The 19,809-nt window shown below is 35.5% G+C and overlaps 1 protein-coding gene across 4 annotated transcripts in view; it reads left to right on the forward strand.

Moving 5' to 3' along the window:
* The window catches only part of HEATR5B (HEAT repeat containing 5B), a 106,019-nt gene that overhangs the window by 9,934 nt on the left and 76,276 nt on the right, over positions 1-19,809 (forward strand). For all 4 annotated transcript variants that reach the window (XM_047745127.1, XM_047745128.1, XM_047745126.1 and 1 more), the window contains exons 5-16: positions 161-310; positions 3,551-3,722; positions 5,234-5,391; positions 6,356-6,605; positions 10,530-10,685; positions 11,261-11,511; positions 13,064-13,175; positions 14,773-14,925; positions 15,963-16,062; positions 16,378-16,487; positions 17,820-17,983; positions 18,584-18,759. In XM_047745127.1, the coding sequence (XP_047601083.1) occupies positions 161-310; positions 3,551-3,722; positions 5,234-5,391; positions 6,356-6,605; positions 10,530-10,685; positions 11,261-11,511; positions 13,064-13,175; positions 14,773-14,925; positions 15,963-16,062; positions 16,378-16,487; positions 17,820-17,983; positions 18,584-18,759 (1,952 nt within the window). The remainder of the gene's footprint in view (positions 1-160; positions 311-3,550; positions 3,723-5,233; positions 5,392-6,355; positions 6,606-10,529; positions 10,686-11,260; positions 11,512-13,063; positions 13,176-14,772; positions 14,926-15,962; positions 16,063-16,377; positions 16,488-17,819; positions 17,984-18,583; positions 18,760-19,809) is intronic.

Genomic DNA, 19,809 nt, shown 5'->3' on the forward strand with positions numbered 1-19,809 from the left:
TTTACTTTATTTTGTTTTTCATTACTTACTGTTTACAGTGTAAAGGTAAGACTACAAAACCATGAAGCCCAGAAAACTTTTGTGTTTTGGTATGTTCTTCTTTAAACATGGAACTTGTTTTACAACATAGTTTTTAGTTTTGATTTATGTTCATGTCTAGTCTCAAGGGCGAAGTGAAATCTTAATGAGCCTACAGAAAGTTCTGAATGGACTGGGAGGTGCAGCAGCTTCCTCTCATCGTGATATTTACAAGAATGCCAGGTCCCTCTTGACTGACAGGTCGATGGCTGTTCGATGTGCAGTTGCCAAGGTTAGTACTTGTCTGATTTATAAAGCTATTCCTTTGCTGGCTTCCTCTTAAACAATGACTCTTTTTCTTTCAAAGTTTTAAAATGTGATAGCATACTTTTTGTTCTCATGGATTATATTCAGTTTGTACAATTATGTACAAATGGAATCATGTGGTATGGGCCCTCTTTCTTTGGTCTGGTTTCTTTTACTCAGCATATTAACCTTGAGACTCATCTATATTGTTATATGTGTTGCTAGTTCATTTCTTTTCTTTGCTGAGTAGTAGTATGTCATTATGTGGGTGTACCACAATTAGTTTGTTCCTTCACCTTTTAAGGACATTTGAATTGCTTCCAGCGTAGGCTATTAGGAAAAAAGCTATGAACATCTGTATCCAAGTTTTTGTGTGAACATACGTATTATTCTACCTGGGTAAATACCTAGGAATGGAATAACTGGATTATATGATAGATTCATTGTTTAACTTTTTTAAAAAATTGCCAAACTGTTTTCCAAAGTACTTGTATCACTTTACATTTCCACCAGCAATGTATGAGGTTTCTAATTCCTCCACATCCTCATTTGGTATTGTCCGTCTTACTCATTTTGGCCATTCTCATAGATATGTACCCATATCTCATTGTGTGTTTAGTTTATATTTCCCTAATGACCAATGATGAGCATATTTTCACATGCTTATTGCCATCCATATCTTCTTAGATGAAAAATCTATTCAAATCTTTTGGCTGTTGTTTTATTGAGTTGTTCGTTTTCTTATTACTGAGTTTTGATAGTACTATATAGAGTTTTTATGTATCTCTTTATTAGATAGATGATTTGCAAATACTTTTCCTCCACTGTGGCCTATCTTTTCATTCTCTAGATAGTGCCTTTCTAAGGGAAAAAAGGGAAGTTTTGAATTTTGTCAAAGTCCAATTTACCAATTTTTTTTATATAGACTGTGCTGCTTGTATTGTATCTAAGAAAATTTTCCCTAACTGAAGGTTTCTCTTATGTTTCCTTCTGGAAGTTTCATAGTTTTATACTGAGATATATGATCCATTTTGAGTTAATTTTTAAATATGGTTCAAGGTATGAATTAAAGTTCTTTTTTTTTTTGTACATGTATATTCACTTGTTCTAGTACCACATTGGAAACACTATCTTTTCTTCACATAAATTGCTTTTGCACCTTTTTTGAAAGTTGGTTGTCCATATGTGTATGGGTCTATATTTGGACTCTGTTATGTGCCATGTCCATAACATTTGATGTCCATTACACTGTTTTAATTACTGTACCTTCATAATAAGTCTTGAAACCAGGAAGTGTTAACTTTCTAACTTTGTTCCTTTTCAAAGTAATATATTCTAGGCTCTTTGCATTTCCATATGAATTTTAGAATTAACTTAGAAATTTCTAGAAAAGTAGCATGCTGGGATTCTGATTCATGCTGGTGTTTTACAATGAATCAATAGATCATTTTGGGAAGAGTTGATATCTTAACAATACTAAATCTTCTAATCTTTGAACATGTTCTATCCTGCCATTTATTTAGGTCTTCTTTGTTTTAGCAACATTTTGTGGTTTTGATTTATAGGTCTTAGACATCTTTTGTCAGATTTATTCCTAAGTATTTAATATTTTTCAGTGCTATATAAAATGGTATCAATTTTTAAGATTTTAATTTCTAATTGTTCATTGCTAACACAGAAATCCAATTGATTTTTGTATATTGATGTTGTATATGCCGATGTTGTTAAATAGCTTTCAAGTTTTGTCAGCTCTTTTAATAGATTCTATCAGATATTCTACATAAACAATCATGTTGTCTAAGAATAAAGACAGTTTTACTTCTTTTCCAATATGGATACCTTTTGCCGTGGCTAAATCCTTCAATGCAATGTTGAATTAAAAACACGAGAGCAAACATCCTTGTCTTACTCCAGATCCTTAAGGAGGAAACATTCAGTTCTTTGCCATTTAGTGTTAAGTATTGGTTTTTCTTGATGACTTTTATCAAGTTGAGGAAGCGCCTTTGTATTCCTAGCTTGCTAAGAGGTTTTATCAGGCATGGATATTGGATTTTGTTAATTGTCTTTTGTTTTAATATTTCATTTCTTATGTTGTTTTTGTTGTTGCTGTTTTCTAGTTAAACTTCTTATTTTAAGGTAATTGTAGATTTGCATGCAATTATGAGAAATAATATAGAGATGTCTTTATAAACTTTTACCCAGTTCCTCCCAAAGGTAGTATCTTGCAAAAATATAATACAGTATTACAACGAGTATAATAGTGTTGACATTGCCATAGTCCATTGATCTTGTTTAGTTTTCCCCAGTTTTATTTGTGTACAAATTCAATTTTAAGATTTATTTATTTATTTGAGAGAGAGAGAGCACTCACATGAGTGAGTGTATAGGGTAGGGGTAGAGGGAGAAAATCTCAGGCAGACTCCCTGCTGAGTGAGGAGCTGTTCATGGGGGCTGCATCCCAGGACCTCCCCTTCCAAGGTCATGACCTGAGGCTAAACCAAGAGTTGGATGCTTAACCAACTGAGCCACCTAGGTGTCCCTACACATTCAATTTTAAAAATCAATACTGGGCTATTTAGGTTATCTTTCTTCTTTAGTGAATTGTCTGTTTCATTTTTCAAATTTATTGGCATAAAATTATTTATGATATTCTCTTTGTTCTTTTAATATATATTGAATCTGTAGTAATGTGACCTCTCTCATTCCTGATTTTGGTAATTGGTATCTTTTTCCTTTATCTGTCTGGCTAGAGATTTATCATATTTATTGGTCATCTCAAAGAAGCAGCTTTGGGTTTTATTTCTATTCTTCCTCAGTTCTCTATTTCAGCTCTGTTATCTTTATTATTCTCTTTCCTCCGCTGATTACTTTGTGCTAAATTTGCTCTACATCATCAGTTTCTTAAGGTAAAAGCTGAGGTTATTGATTTGAGACCTTTCTTCTTTCTAGTACAGAAGTTCAGTGTTAAGTGTCTTCTCCTAAGTACTGAAAACTCTCTAGAGGCCGTAAGCTGGGACAATTACAGAGTTAAGTTTGTTTTCCATCTCTTAAGGTTTGCTGTCCTTCATTGCCTGATGTCCAGTGTCTTGAAAACTATGGTTTCATGTATTTTAATTTTTTGGTTATTTCAGGAGACAGAGTAAATCTGATTCTTGTTGTTATATCTCTGGAAGTGAAAGTTCCAGGATGTATTTATTTATTTATTTATTTATTTTTTAAATTTCAGTGTCTACTAGAACTACAGAATGAAGCTGTGTTCATGTGGACTGCTGAATTAGAAAATATTGCCACTCACTGCTTTAAGGCTTTGGAAAATTCAAATTATGGGGTTCGAGTGGCAGTGTCTAAACTCTTAGGAACAGTCATGGCTACAGCGTTGATGCCAAAACAAGCAACAGGTATTATTTACCAATCCCTGATGTAGTCTGTAACAGGTATTTGAAGGTATATGAAATCTATCTAAATAAGCTATTTGTTATAGGTATGTCACTTGAAAGATTTAAATTGTTAAGTGTCTTTGTCTACCTTTTCAGGGAATGGAACTACGCAAATGGCATTTTCCTTGATATAGACAAGACATTTTTTTAAACTACATTTAATTTAATTTTTTTTCCATGTTCCAAAATTCATTGTTTATGCATCACACCCAGTGCTCCATGCAATACAAGATATTTTTTAATGGTTATAATGTACAAGATAATATATATCAAGTATACTGAATATATAAGCAAGCAAGATTTATATAATGGTTTTCTATAATCTTCAAGGGACTGGAATCTGGCACTTCATATGACTCTCAATCTCTGATGAGTAGATCCCTTTTATAGTACAGTATTATTTTTCTTTTCTTTTTGGCCATTACTGCAAGCAGAATCAGAACATTTGTCATGTGACTTCTGCTGTGTCTCATAGTTCCATAGAGGTGCCTCAATGAGGGTTTTAAGTGGACCGTGAGGGAGCCCGGCCACGTCTGCTACTGTCCCCACCCCTACTCTAGCTCTGTGTAGCAGGAGAATCAGATGTAATAGATTCAAGTCCTAGCTCTTATGTTAATTAGTTGTGAAGCCCTTTGAGCTTTAGTCTATTTATCTTTAATGATAATTATTTCAGTCTGTGCAATTAGATGATGATGATGACAGGTAACATTTATTAAGTGCTATGTGCCAGGCACTGAATTCAGCATATAACTGAGCTGTTTTACTTAGTCCTCACAAAAGCCCTATGAATTATGAATACTATTACTATTCCCACTTTATAAAAAAGGAAATTGAGGTTTAAGAGATTGTGTAATTTGTGTTCTCTTAAGTGTTCTATAAGCATCAGAGCTGAAATTCAAACCCAGGCAGCCAAATTCCAATCTCTACATACTTAATCATGAGCTTGATACCTCTCCTACAGACTTCTTGTGAGGATTATGTTTGCAGCTATATGTGAAAGACTTTATAAAACATTTTCTGTGCAAGGGAATGGCATTTCAGCTTCAGTCCAGTGACATTTTAATCTGTTGCTAACTGTTGTCTAGAGAGCGTGAACCTGACAAAGTTTCTTTGCATCTACTCTGTTGAGAATGAGGGCTGTGAGTCACTTAGTATCTGCTGTTGATGTACTTTGTCCTTGTTGTGTTACATATGTCAAGGTTAACATTATTAGACTATGTTTGGCATAGATTTAATGAATTGATTTTAATTTTAGCTCTTTCCATTTTTCCTAATATTTTTTGCTTCAAAATTGAATTTATTTTTACGAGTGCATTATAAATTTAAAGACTATAAGAAAATGAAAGGACCCCATCTTTGTAGTAGTTTAAGGATCCTTAGAAATAATTACTTGAATTTTAAGCTAGAGTTATTAGAAAATGTTATCTAGTAGCAGTATATATTGCTTATGAATTTACTTTTCTTCCTGAAAGTAATGCGCCAGAACGTGAAGCGAGCGACATTTGATGAAGTCTTAGAACTCATGGCCACAGGATTTCTACGTGGAGGGTCAGGTTTTTTAAAGAGTGGTGGAGAGATGTTAAAAGTTGGAGGGTCTGTTAATCGTGAAGTAAGAGTTGGAGTTACACAGGTTTGTAATGCATACTTAATGAAAGAATTCTGTTCACATTGCTGGTGAAATCTCATGGAAGACTCTTAGTAGACACAGATTTTTAATATTGTCTGGTGTTTTTCCAAAGTGTTTATTTTACCAAATGAATGAATTACATTCAAATTCCAAATTACACACTTATATGGAAAGATAGATTCTTAATGATGTGTAAATAAGCTTGTGTCTGCTATATTTATGTAAGTGTCCAACAACATTTTCCCAAATTTTACTTGGCAGAAAATCAGATGTAAAATAATTCAGTTTTAAATTCAGTATTTAAATTCAATATTCAAATAGCTTGAAAAATTTAGATTTTACTGTTCTCCAGTGACCCTGTAGCTAACCCTATTTGTTAATATTTCAACTGGACTTATCATTAATGAGTAATCACCAATTATGAAACTAATCCTGACTTGGAGTTAAAATTACAAAATGATAATTAAGCAACTAAGGTGTTATGGTTAATGATCTAAGAATAATTAATGTACAAAAAGATAAAATGTTTCTTTGTGATCTTAGGCAAAATCACTCCAACTGTACATTGTTCCTGAAAACAAGTGTAAAATAGAAGTAAACGATTTTTATCTTACTGTCACAAGCAGGGGTTTCTAGTCCTAGGTCACTGTTTATTTAAGATATGAGAGTTTTCTTATTCCTATAACCTGTTACCTTCCTCTCCATCAGGATAAATTCAGCTCTTTCCCTCCCTCCCCACCATCTTTTTGCATTCTTCAGGAAGATGCTAAGAATGGTTTTTAGCCAAAAATACTTCTACCAGTAATTCCTATTCTAGAAGTACTAAAAAGGATTCAAGTATTAAATTTTCTCAATTTTAATCTCAAATGTAACTTATTTTGGATGCTATGTTCATTTATTTCTGTAGTTTTATCTGTAATCTCAATTCTTTTATATACTTTATCTGAAATTATATCTCTATTTATAGGCGTATGTTGTTTTTGTAACTACATTGGGTGGTCAGTGGTTGGAGCGTAGCTTTGCTACATTCTTGTCCCACGTACTTGATCTGGTGTCCCATCCTCGGGCAACGCAAACACATGTGGAAGCTGTGTACTCAAGGCGATGTGTCTCCTTTATCCTAAGAGCTACTGTGGGCAGTCTGCTAGGTGAAAAAGCCCAGATTGCAGCTGCCAAAGAAATATGCCAAGCTATTGGAAAACAAATGAAAGCAGTAGGTAAGAATTGATGTGTGTTGTTGATTTCCTTAGTCATTTAGCTTTATATTATTATTCTTAATAAGTACTAATGGATCTGATTATTCATGGCATTTTCTGGACTGCATTTTACTAGTCACTTTTATTGAGTATGCTTATTTGTTATTAAAACAACATAATTACAGTGAAATAGAATTTTTAAAGATTTGAGTAGCGTGTTTGAATTCTGTTTCATTTCTAGTATCTGTACTGATGTTCTAGCTCTCCTGGTATGCAACAGCATATTGCTTTCCTATCTTTAAGGAACAACCTATTGTAATTTTTCTACTTGGGCCATTTGTTTTATAAACACGTGTTTGTTTGTTTCCTTTCGTTAATAGGCTTAATAGGAAGCCTTAGACAGGAACAATTGCAGGTGGTTATTAGTCCAGTAGAGGACATCCCGTGAAACCTCAATTCATAATTAAAAGAAATATCCATTTTATAAATTTTTCAGTTTAACAAGTCGTTACTGAGCATCTGAGTTTGCAAAGCAGTAATTCAGGGTTTGAATAACAAATGAAATAAACGTTCCTGCTTTCATGGAGCTTGCAATCCAATTAGGGAACTGAACAAGGTAAAATCTACATTCCGTAGGTCAGTTCAGTTTTCTTCTTTTTTTTTTTTTTTTTTTTTAAGATTTTATTTATTTGTCAGAGAGAGAGAGGGAGAGAGAGCAAGCACAGGCAGACAGAATGGCAGGCAGAGGCAGAGGGAGAAGCAGGCTCCCTGATGAGCAAGGAGCCCGATGTGGGACTCGATCCCAGGACGCTGGGATCATGACCTGAGCCGAAGGCAGCTGCTCAACCAACTGAGCCACCCAGGCGTCCCGCAGTTCAGTTTTCTTAACCATTTTAATCAGGCAAATTATATTGCCTAATAGTGGTCTTTAGAAATAAGAATTTAATGGGATGCCTGAGTGGCTCAGTCGATTAAGCATCCTACTCTTGACTATGATCCAGGTCATAATCTCAGGATTGTGGGATCCAGCCCCACATTGGGCTTCACACTCAGCAGGAGGTCTCTACCTTTCTCCCTTTTGCTCTTTCTTTCTGTCTCTCAAATAAATAAATAAGTCTTTAAAAAAAAAAGAAGAATTTAATGAATAAAGCATAATCTGTAATTTATATTTAAAGAATATATATTAAATATTTTATAAAATTAGTAAAAGTAAATTCACAAATGGAATTTTCATTGTTTATAATAGCTTATAGACTATGCTAAGGCATACCATTTTTTTTTATTTTACAAAAATTTTTATTTAAATTTTAGTTAACATACAGTGCAGCATTGGTTTCAAGAGTAGAATTCAATGGCTCACCACTTACATACAACACCTAGTGCTCATCACAAGTGCCCTCCTTAATACCCATCACCCCTCTAGCCCATCTCCCATCCACTGTCCCTCATCACCCCTCAGTTTGTTCTGTATCATTAAAAGTCTCTAATGATTTCATTTCCCTCTCTCCTTTTTCCCTTTCTCCTTCCCATATGTTGCTGTGGCTTTTTTCCTTAAGTTCCACATGTGAGTGAGGTCATATGGTATTTGTCTTTCTCTGACTGACTTATTTCATTTAGCATAATACACTCTAGATCCATCAATGTCAAGCAAACCATTTTTGTTTTTTTATTTTTTAAAGATTTTTTATTTGTTTCTTTGAGAGAGAGAGAGAATGCACATGCGGGAGGAAGAACAGAGGGAGAAAGACAAGCAGACTCTGGTGTAAGTGCAGAGACCGTTGCAGTGACCCTGAGATCTTGACCTGAGCCGAATTCAAGAGTGGGCTGCCTAACCAACTGAGCCACCCAGGTGCCACAAGCCAAACATTTTTAAATGCATAGGGCTAACTGGAAGTTAAGAATTGTGAATTAGGGACGCCTGGGTGGCTCAGTTGGTTAAGCCGCTGCCTTCGGCTCAGGTCATGATCCCAGCGTCCTGGGATCGAGTCCCACATCGGGCTCCTTGTTCTATGGGGAGCCTGCTTCTCCCTCTGCCTCTGCCTGCCACTCTGTCTGCCTGTGCTCGCTCTCGTTCTCTCTCTGACAAATAAATAAAATCTTTAAAAAAAAAAAAAAAAAAAAAGAATTGTGAATTAAAGGGTGTTTAAGTTAATGAGGTACCGTTCTTTAGTTACATTAAAATAGTAATCTGTCCTAGGTTCACATCTTGAAATATATTTGTACAATGATGTGTTAAAGAAATGTTGAAGTGCCAGAAACACTGTGCCAGGCTGTGGGAATAAAATAGTGAACCAGATATAGAGAGTACCTGGTCAAGGAGCTGTGGTTTAGCAGTCAAAAGATGGAGTTCATGCATTTCCAAGTCCAGAAATAGCTAAAAATAAAGAGGTCCATAATGAAAATTACAATCTGTAATATATTAATCTATTCTATTCTGTTAGTATGTATTATATATTTTTAAATTTAAATTCAATTAACACATAGCATATCATTAGTTTCAGAGGTATTGTTTAGTGATTCATCAGTCGTATATAACATCGAGTGCTCATTACATCAAGTGCCCATCACCCAGTTACTTAATCCTCCCACCCAACCCACCCCCCAGCAACCCTTCATTTGTTCCCTGTAGTAAAAGTCTCGGAGCACCTGGGTGGCTCAGTTGGTTAAGTGGCTTCCTTCGGCTCAGATCATGATCCCAGAGTCCTGGGATTGAGCCTCACATCGGCTCCTTGCTCGGCAGGAAGCCTGTTTCTCCCTTTCCCACACCCCCTACTTGTTCACTTTCTCACTGTCTCTCTCTCTGTCAAATAAATAAAATCTTAAAAAAAAAAAATTATCTTATGGTTGTCCCCCTCTTTGATTTCATTTTATAGTCTATTAATACACAATGAATGCAAAAAAGGTAAGGAAGTTTTACTATATTATAAGGGTTATTAATCTTAGGTCATAGATTAGCCATTTGATTTTTTAAAAATCTTAAAAGCAGAATTAAATATCCATCTGGGATTTATGGGCCAGAATATATTCTCAGTTAGTAACTTGACAAGGAATCTTTAGTTATCTCATGTTAAATACATTTCTGTTCTATTGAAAGGTCAGGGAAGGGGGCAGCAAAGCTAATAGGAACTTTGAGAAACATCTCAGTAAGAAATTCTAAACCTAGTTTCCTTTTAGATCTGCTTTCTGGTCAGTAATTCAACAGTGTTGCTATGAATATATTGCAGCACTTGAGGTAGCAGCAATAATAATGAAGTAACAATAATGGCTGCTGACATTGATGCACATGTATTGTGGGCAGCATTGTGCTCCATTCTTTATGCGAATTGACTTTTTAATCACCACAGTACTCTTTTTTTTTTTTTTTGATAGATCACAAGTAGGCAGAGAGGCAGGCAGAGACAGGAGGAGACAGGCTCCCTGCTGAGCAGAGAGCCCGATGCAGGACTCGATCCCAGGACCCTGAGATCATGACCTGAGCCGAAGGCAGAGGCTTTAACCACTGAGCCACCAGGCGCCCACCACAGTACTCTTTGAGATAGTCCCTTAACCCCCTGAGTGGATGGAGAAATTGAGACTCATGGGGTGGCTTGCCCAGTATCCACGTGGCTGACGTGACTGGTGGAGTTGGGATTGGAACCCAGGTGCCTTTCTGGGGAGCCAGTGCTTTTGTACACTGGTTTGCTGCTGCTTGCTGAAGTTAGGTGTATTCCTGGAAGCAGGCAAAATCCCTCAGTGTGTATTTCAGTACTTTCATGATGTCATTGGACAGTCACTTCAGCGTTTAGTTACACAGGTGTTCTACTAAGAAGTAATTACAGTCAGAGTTTTTAATACCCAGGCATCAATTGGTGGAAATATTGGTATAAAAATGTCAACTGTATAAATCAAAAAAATTATGTCACAATTTAATTCACCCACATCAAACACATGATTATGTGTTTCCAGAAGCAGTAGTGAATGATACTAGTGGTGAAAACAAATCTGGAGCAGCAGACATTGCAGCAAGCCAGCATGTGATGGTGTGCGCCCTCCAAGAACTCGGGAGCCTGGTGCAGAGCCTGAATGCTACCGCATCCCCTCTTATTCAGGAAGCATCTATAGGTATGATGATTCACTTACTTGCTGGAATTCTCAAAAAAAGTCCTAAAAGTGTGATTGATATTTAACTCCTGATTAGTTGCTTGCCATTATAATTAGTAAGTACTAATTATAGTATTATAATTATAATTAGTATTATAATTATATAATACTAATTATATTAGTAACTGCATTATAATTAGAAAACAACTATAATTAGTAGTTTTCAGATCACTTGTTAAAAGCTGGGTTTTATTTAAGATTCACTAGGTTTGTGAATGTTGACTTAATAGTGAAATAAAGTTTAGGGAGACAAAAGAGTTATGTAGTTTGTTTCTAATAATTGGCTAAAATTTGTTGAATAAACATTTAATTTTTACATCAACATTTTTTGGGAATATAATTATACTATTTTGTAGAAAATGTTCCTTTAAGATTCTCTACTATTTCTGAGATAATGTGTTTTTGGCAAAGTTCTGAAAGTATTTGGGTAAAACCATAATGCTTATGATTTTAATTACTGTGTTACACGTATTCTTGTAGTTTATGAAAAAATTTGACTTTATTAAAGAGCCATTTGTTTTTGTATTTCTCTTTAGGACTTTTGGAAACTGTGACTTCCGTGCTGCTTCATCCAAGTATGGCTGCCCGGCTTGCCGCCGCCTGGTGTTTGCGCTGTGTGGCGGTGGCATTACCATTCCAGCTGACACCGTTTCTAGACAGGTGTGCAGAACGGCTCAACAACTTGAAAACTTCACCAGAAGCTGTTAGCGGATACAGCTTTGCCATGGCTGCTTTGTTAGGTGGAGTTCATCAGTGTCCGTTGGGCATTCCTCATGCCAAGGGAAAGGTACGAAAGAGACCGTGGAATTTTAAGTGCTGTCATGTGGGGTTTAGTCTTCATTGGAACGCCTTCTGTGTTTAATGTTGAGCTGGATGATCAAACAACAGTTTTACTACAGTAATACAAAAAATGGTGTTCTGCCAATAATGATATTTAATTCTGCGTAGGAATAGTACATTTTATTTGGGTACAGAGTCATTTTATTTTAGAGGGAAAAAACCCTTACACTAATTATGATGAAATCAGAGCTTTTCTTTCAGCTTTTGAGAGAAAAATTCATATTGTTGTATTCAAAGATGTCAGGAGAATATGTTATTGCATTTAGCATTTTGATAATAATAGTTGAATGGTTTTTATGAGTCAGTTTTTTTTCTTTCTACTATACCTACTAATACTATTACAGTTTTTTCCTCAAGAATATTAAGTGTTTATGTAAATATTATTTTACATATGTAGATCAGGGCTAGGTTTTTAATTTCTTATTCTTTCTGGGACATTAGGACTAGATTCATTCGTTCTTAGGAGTTCCATAGCTACTACTCGAATCTCGGCTTCCATCTCGTTTTGTTCTTCGACTGCCTCCTCTCTGATTATCCTGCTTGCAGTCTTTCTCCCATCTCCCCACACCACTTACATGTCTCACATTAGCTCGGAGACACTTTGGGACTACACAGTGCTCAGAGAATAAATATAATCCCCTCTGTCTGGAAAACCGGCACCTCTGCGGTTCGCCTTCATTCTACGCATTCGTTCTCATTTCCCGCTATTCTACTTAGACCAGTCATCTTGCTTCCTTCCCATGCCTTTTTCAGCCTTCATGCCATTATTCACACATTAGAATCTCATCCCCCTTCTTGGTTGCCTGTACCAAGCTTATCCATTTGTTTAGAAGCCTAATTCAAGTGCCATTTCTTTAATGCAGTCTCAATAGAGCTACCCCATCTAGGATAACCTCCCTTTTGCAGACCACGACTGCATCTGTCTTACTGTTGTGTCGTTTAATCATGTGCTGCTTGTTACTTCCCGTTTTCCCTGTGACAGATTCTCTAAGACTCTAATTGCCATAAGACTGGCTTCATGGCGGAAACATAATGGGAGTTCAACAAATCTTTGAATATAGGATAACGATACTACCAGTAATAGCATTTATGAAGTAGTTACATGGGCCGGCACTCTTCTGAGTGCTTTGCTATATTAACTTATTCAGTCCTTGCTGGAGTGTGGTTGGCATTCCTATTATTCCTGTTTTACCATTGAGGGAACTGAGGCAGGGAAGTTAAGTTATCCCATCAGAAAGCGGGGAAATGACAAAGCTGGGATATGAACCCAGGCAATCTGGTTCTGGAGCGCTCTCTTAACCACTGTGCTATGTGGGGTCTCCTCAGAGACGCCGTGCCATCTGGATTAAGCAGGTCTTGATGTTGCCTCTTTAACATGTTAACAGCAACAACATAAAAGGACAACTTCTTTTTTAAATTAAGCATACTAGCTATGTATTTTCTTATTTGATTTCTTTAACTTGTTTCAGTTAAAATCCAATTGTAAACTTCTCTTGCAGATGGTAGTTAGTATTGCTGAAGATCTCTTACGAACTGCTGCCCAAAATAGCAGGCTGTCTTTACAGCGCACCCAAGCTGGATGGCTTTTACTTGGAGCACTTATGACTTTAGGTATAGTCATATTTGAGTAGGATCTTGTCTAACTGTATGACTGTCAGTAGACGCTAAAGAAAACTTAATTTAAAAGTATTCAACTTCACATTCTAGACTTTGAATGACACAATAAAATTGGTGAAGGCGTATTTCCTCTCGTCTGGGCGTAGATTTCTATTTTTGGTAATTTCTGCTTAAGTACATTTAATGACAAAATTATTAATGAAGTTTCATCTTTACTATCAGAATAGCCCTGGTCTAACTAATTGGCTTAGTGTTCACCAAATGAGATGAGAGTATGGGGGCACTTTCCATCCCCAGAGTGACATGTATGACATGATTTTGGTAGGGGGATAAAGTCACATTTAAATGGTTTTTGGTGCTGCTTTTCTGGGGTACCCTTCTGCATTTCACTTTCCTAAGTGCTATGACAAATCTGAGACGCAGGCAGACTTTAGCACTGTACACAGAACAGAGACATGTTGTCTTGGCGAAGAGATGTGTCTACCTTTTAGTTCGTACTTTCAACTTCTGTAAAAAGTGTGTGTGTGTGTGTGTGTGTGTGTGTGCGCGCACACGCTACAGAGTCACTCACCACTTTGAGGATCTACCTTTTGGAAGTTATACTTTGACCTAGTTTTCTAAAGAAAATAAAAAGTGCTAACTTTTCCAGAAATTTATGTTAAATATGTTATGTGGTATGTTAAAGGAATCCCTTTGCAATATAAATTTTTAGTTCTAAACATACTGCTCCTCTATAAAATAAAATTAGCCATATCAATTGCCCCCCAAATGGAGGAATATATAGATGTGTGTGTGTGGCACTGGGTGTCTATGTTTATATGCATGTGTATTAATAGGAGAGATATCGTAAGATGTGTCCCAGGAGTAGTTCATTATTGACAGTGCATAATCCACCATTCTGAATATAGTTTGATAATATATAATTCACCATTCTGAATATAGGTAATTTCTTTTAAAGTACTTGTTATGGATTTATGTTTGACTGCTAAAAATATTGATACTTTGTAGGTGAGTGTTATTATGCTTTAATAGATATGTTATTTTACTTACTGAATAAGAAACATTTAGAAGTTGGGGAGGAGGAAGTGGAGGCTAGTGGTGAAAAGGTATAGCCTTGCAGTTCTAAGCTGAATAAGTACAGGGCTGTGGTGTACAGCCTGGTGGCTGCGGATCATACTGCTGTGTGACAGGGGATCATACTGCTGTGTGACAGGACAGCTGGTGAGAGAGTTAGTCCTAAGAGTTCTCATCACAAGGAGAAAATTTTTTAAAAATTGTTTTTCATGTTATTGTGTCTATATGAGATGGTGAATGTTAGCTGCATCTTTGTGGTGCTCATTTTACAATTATTTATAACCCAAAACATCATACCGTATGCCTTAAACTTATGCGGCAGTATATTCAATTATTTCTCAATCAGACTGGAAAATAAAAGATACCTGTTGAAAATCTTACTTTTACAGATAAAGATAGAGTGAAACACTAGGTATTGTTAAAGCCTGTGCGGGGCTCTCTGACTTTTGTTTGAAACATATGTTATATATATATACGGTTTATATGTATGTTTTTGCATTCTTGTTTTCTCCAATAGGACCATCTGTTGTTCGTTATCATCTGCCCAAGATGTTGTTATTGTGGAGAAATGTTTTTCCTCGTTCTCTAAAGGAGTTGGAGGCTGAGAAGGCCCGAGGCGATTCTTTTACTTGGCAGGTAACATTGGAAGGTCGTGCCGGAGCTTTATGTGGTAAGAACTGAAAGGATTGTACTCTCAGAATATTATTTTATTACTAAAATATTTGTGAGGGGAAGGAAAATCACTGCTTCAAATTTTTATTTTAGTGTGTAATGACAAATTCATAGACTTGTAGATTTAGAGAGAAGTGTTTTAAATAACCTGTGCCGGTTTGCTAATTTTGCGATGGAAATGAAGCTGAGACTCTGAGTGGACGTTAGCATCAGGGGTAAGGCGAGAGCCAGAGCCCAGGCCTTTGATTCCCAGTGATTGCAGTTGTCCACCTGTCACAGAGGCACTGGCCACCAAGTAAACAGCCTGGTGGGTATTCGAAGAAGAAACTCAGGATGTTCAAGGTCACTGAGTTGACAGTTTAAGTCTTTTCATAGTGGACACAGCTAGCATTTTCAAATCTGCAAATGCTGATGCATTTTTTTCCAGACATCGTTACAAAAATTATGAATAAAGTTGTTTTTGTTTAGAAGCTAGCAACTTACAGGAAAGGCTCATGTTTGGTTTCCTTTGGGAATTAGAATTACACTGGGTGATGCTATTCTTTTTTGGTTTATCTCAGAGTGAAAAGTGCTTCTTTTTCCAAGTTGTGGGAAACAAATATATGCTAAAGCATAAGGGCGGCAGGGTAAGGGGTCCTTTTTGTTCCCACACATCTAAGAGCTGTTTTTGTCTTAGTTCTGTTGCTAAAGAGGCAGCAAAGATGTTCCCTCTCACTGAGCTATTTTGTGCGCTCTCGGTTTTATCTTGAAGCTGCATTCTTTGTAGTTTTCTGAATTTAGTGATGTTATAAGACCTTTGATTTCCCACTCACAGAAATCTCCCTACTAGATACCTTCCCTCCCTCCATCTTTCTTCTAGGCTCTTCTAATGATTTTTCTCTGTAGTTGCAGTTAGTTCTTCTTTCAGTTTGACCTGATTTCAGAGCCTTATATTGTATAATAATGGAGAACTATAGGTATCTTTATGTAATTCTGTAATTTTTTAAATTTTCACAAAAGCTATCCTAAATCTGTTCTTTTAAAAATTTTATCTAGCAATGAGGAGTTTTGTTGCACATTGCTCCGAGCTCCTAACTGAAGATGTGATTAGAAAATTGATGACTCCTATTGAATGTGCCATGACTATGATGTCACAGTAAGTAAGCAATTAGGACAAGTTAACATCCAGTTTTACATATTTATAAACAGTGATGTCTTGTACTTCCCTATAATATCATATACAAAATGTATAAAACTTTACTGTTTTAAAATGACCTTAAAAATTATAGTGATGGTATGGATTGAAATAAAATTGTGTTTTGTAGTGTGCCAGTAAAGGCCACAGAATAAACTAAAATGAGAATGTAATACTCACCAGTGTATTTTGGCGGCTCATCGATACATTGCTGAAAATGCTTTAAGTAATACTTACTTTAGTAAGCTGTTACCAACTATACTTTTGATATTTTAGCATTCCGTCTGTAATTAAAGCCCATGGAGCTCATCTGAAAGCCAGTGCTGCAATGGTCCGTTTAAGACTTTACGATATCTTGGCTTTGTTACCTCCAAAAACTTATGAAGGTAAATAAAATTTATGGTATCTCGTAAAAATTCTTCAATTTACCTCTCCAGTTCTTCACACAGTATTATAGAGTTCTGACCAAGGCTCTCCCCTGACTTTGCAGAGGAAGACAACTATTTTACTTTTCTTCATATGAAGAAACTAACACTTGTGGGGCACTTACTGTGCTCCAGGTCTGTTCTAATCCCTTTATGTGTATTATCTCCTTTGACTCTAACCACAGCTTTATGACGTAATTCAGCTATATTTTATAGATGAAGAGCCTTGGGTACAGAGAGGTAATGTAACTTGCCCAAGTCTGAGATCTGGTAAGGGGTAGAGCTTGGATTCAGAGCCAGCTGGTTCAGCTTTAAAGCCTATGCTTTTATTTATTTTTTTAAAAGATTTTTATTTATTTGTTTGAGAGAGAGATTGAGCACAAGTAGGGGTGAGGCAGAGGGAGAAGCAGACACCCCACTGAGTAGGAAGCCCATTGTGGGGCTGGATCTCAGGACCCCAGGATCATGAGCTGAAGGCAGATGTTTTACTGACTGAGCAACCTAGTCACCCCTCTGTCCTCTTAATTATTATCCTGAACTGCTTCATATATATTATAATATAGACAATAATTTAGGAATCTTGACAGAGAATAATAATATACTTTACAGACATCGAATATTATATAAAATGCTAATATTAAAGTAAGCTATTGATCTGTGTTCAGTTTAGCCATACCCAAGAATTCTGATGTGTTATGGTTCAGTGTTTGCACATCATTGCATAATTATTTTTTTTTAAAGATTTTATTTATTTGACAGACAGAGATCACAAGTAGGCAGAGAGGCAGGCAGAGAGAGAGGAGGAGGAAGCAGGCTCCCTGATCATGACCTGAGCCGAAGGCAGAGGCTTTAACCCAGTGAGCCTCAGGTGCCCCTCATTGGGTAATTAATAATAAACAATAATTGTGTCATATTTAATATATTTAAACAGATATTTAAATCATTACAATATATTTAATATATTTAAATTTATTAAATTTAAATGTGAACATTTAATAGAAATATTTCCTCTGTTTTAGTGTTTCTGTTACTTTAAATAACTTGGGCTAAAAGGTATAATATAGTAATACACTTGATCTTAGACAAAAGGCTGGGAAGCAATAGAAAGGCATAATACCATTATTGTAGGTTAAAATCAGCATTAAAATATTTAATACAGATTTTTTTTTTTTAAAGAGAACAGGGACTTAATTATTTTATCCCTGTAGAACATGTTGCTTCTTTTTGTGAGCAGTGATTGTAATTTTCATAAAAATTATTCTTTCATGTCTGATCTGAAGTTCTATTTTTTAGGATCTTTCAACGCACTTCTGAGAGAACTGGTAGCAGAATTCACTTTGACTGACAATTCAGCGAACACAACTACTTCCCTCCTCAGATCCCTCTGCCATTATGATGACAGCGTTCTTCTAGGTTCCTGGCTTCAAGAAACTGATCATAAATCAATTGAAGACCAGGTAGCAAACCGTACAGGGAACTGAAATACAACTTAATCAAAAGCAGTGGTGTTATTATACATTATCATTTAAAAAGAAAATATTGCAGACTAAAGTTTAATTTTATTTTGGCTTTCTTAGACATTTAAGGATAGCTTCCTGATGTAGATAAGTAGTGAAAAAAGGTAAATTTCTTATGTTCTTTCAAAAGAGTTACCACAGCTTCTTTTAATTTTTTTTTTTTTTGTGGGTTTAAGTTATTCCTGATATTGTTTTGCTTGCACTTTTTAAGGTGGGCAGTATAAAAATGTTTTAGAATAAATAAGCATTCTTAAAATTATATAAGATATAAAATTATACAATTTTATGTATGTGTAAAATTGTACAATTACTGATGGCTTTTTTTCTGGATAAATCATATTTTTATCTATTTAAAAAATTTTGTTATTCAATCATTCTTGTGGGGTTTTTTTGTTGGAAATTTTCAGATTCAGACATTCTTATTTTTTTGTTGTTGATATTGCTAACCTTTTTTTCTAGCTCACATTCTATTTTTCTTGACTAATACTCATTCAAGGAGATTTTGAATGGTTTTTACGTCATTTTTTTTTTTTTTTGTAGCTCCAGCCAAACAGCGCATCTGGAAGTGGGGCTCTGGAGCATGATCCATCCTCCATTTACTTACGCATACCTGCCGGAGAAGCTGTGCCTGGTCCTCTCCCGCTTGGGGTTTCAGTCATTGATGCTTCCGTGGCTCTTTTTGGTGTAGTGTTTCCTCATGTGTCTTATAAACACCGGTTAGTATAATGTCTATCAGGTAATTTTAGTTAAATATAAATTCTACCAGAGGAGTGGTGGTTAGCAGGATGGATGGGTTAAGGAGGTGATGGGGATTGATGAGGGCGCTTGTTTTTATGAGCACCGGGTGTTGTATGGAAGTGTTGAATCACTAAATTGTGCATGTGAAGCTCATATTACACTGGATGTTCGTTAACTGGAATTTAAATAAAAAGTTTAAAATAAAATAAATAAATAAAATTTAAAGTATTTAACATAAATAAAGTTATCTATTAGGAAAAAATACGTAAATCATACTCAAAGAAAGATTTTCCCATCCCAGTTGCCTACAATAAAGTGAATTACTACTTAAATAATAGGCTTATAAATTTAATGACCTAAGTGACCACATACATGATTGAAAAAAAATTACATGAAAATTCCATATAATTTGAAGCGGTTTTTAAGATTTGGCTCTGTGTACTAGCATCCAGTACCATTGTCTTGTGGACTGTGTCTTAAACAGCAAGATTTTTAGCTCAGTAGTTCATTTTCCAGTTTATAAGTAGGTTTTCACTATATCTTTAATGAGGAATTCATTAAATAAGTTTGCTAATAAGTCTTTTGTTTTTGTTGCTGACGAAGTTAATGAGTGAGGTATTTGCTCTGTAATAAGGTTTGTCATTCCATTTGAGTATGGAACTTGGGAAATTAAAATAACGGTTGTTTTTCTAAAAGGAGCATGTTGGTTTGCTATATTCTTTGTACAGACACTCTCCCTAACTTTATTAGACATTTTGTCTATGTATGGTGGTTTCTCAAACGGAAGAGTGAAAATGTGTATACCATGTTTACATGTATGTACATGTATAACTACAAGAGTAGTTATTTCTGGTTAGTAACTTTTTGTTACTAGTCTTCAAATTAAGTGAAATGAGTATTTTATAAAAAAACTTTTTTAAAATAAATTGTTTTAAAAGATTATGTACTTAAGGTCAGTTATAGGCAAATGATGCTTAACAGTAGTGTTGGAGACATGGGTCTCTTATGTGTGTGCTTGAAGGCAGTGT

This window comes from Lutra lutra, chromosome 9, assembly GCF_902655055.1.
Source record: "Lutra lutra chromosome 9, mLutLut1.2, whole genome shotgun sequence".
NCBI classification, from domain to species: domain Eukaryota; kingdom Metazoa; phylum Chordata; class Mammalia; order Carnivora; family Mustelidae; genus Lutra; species Lutra lutra.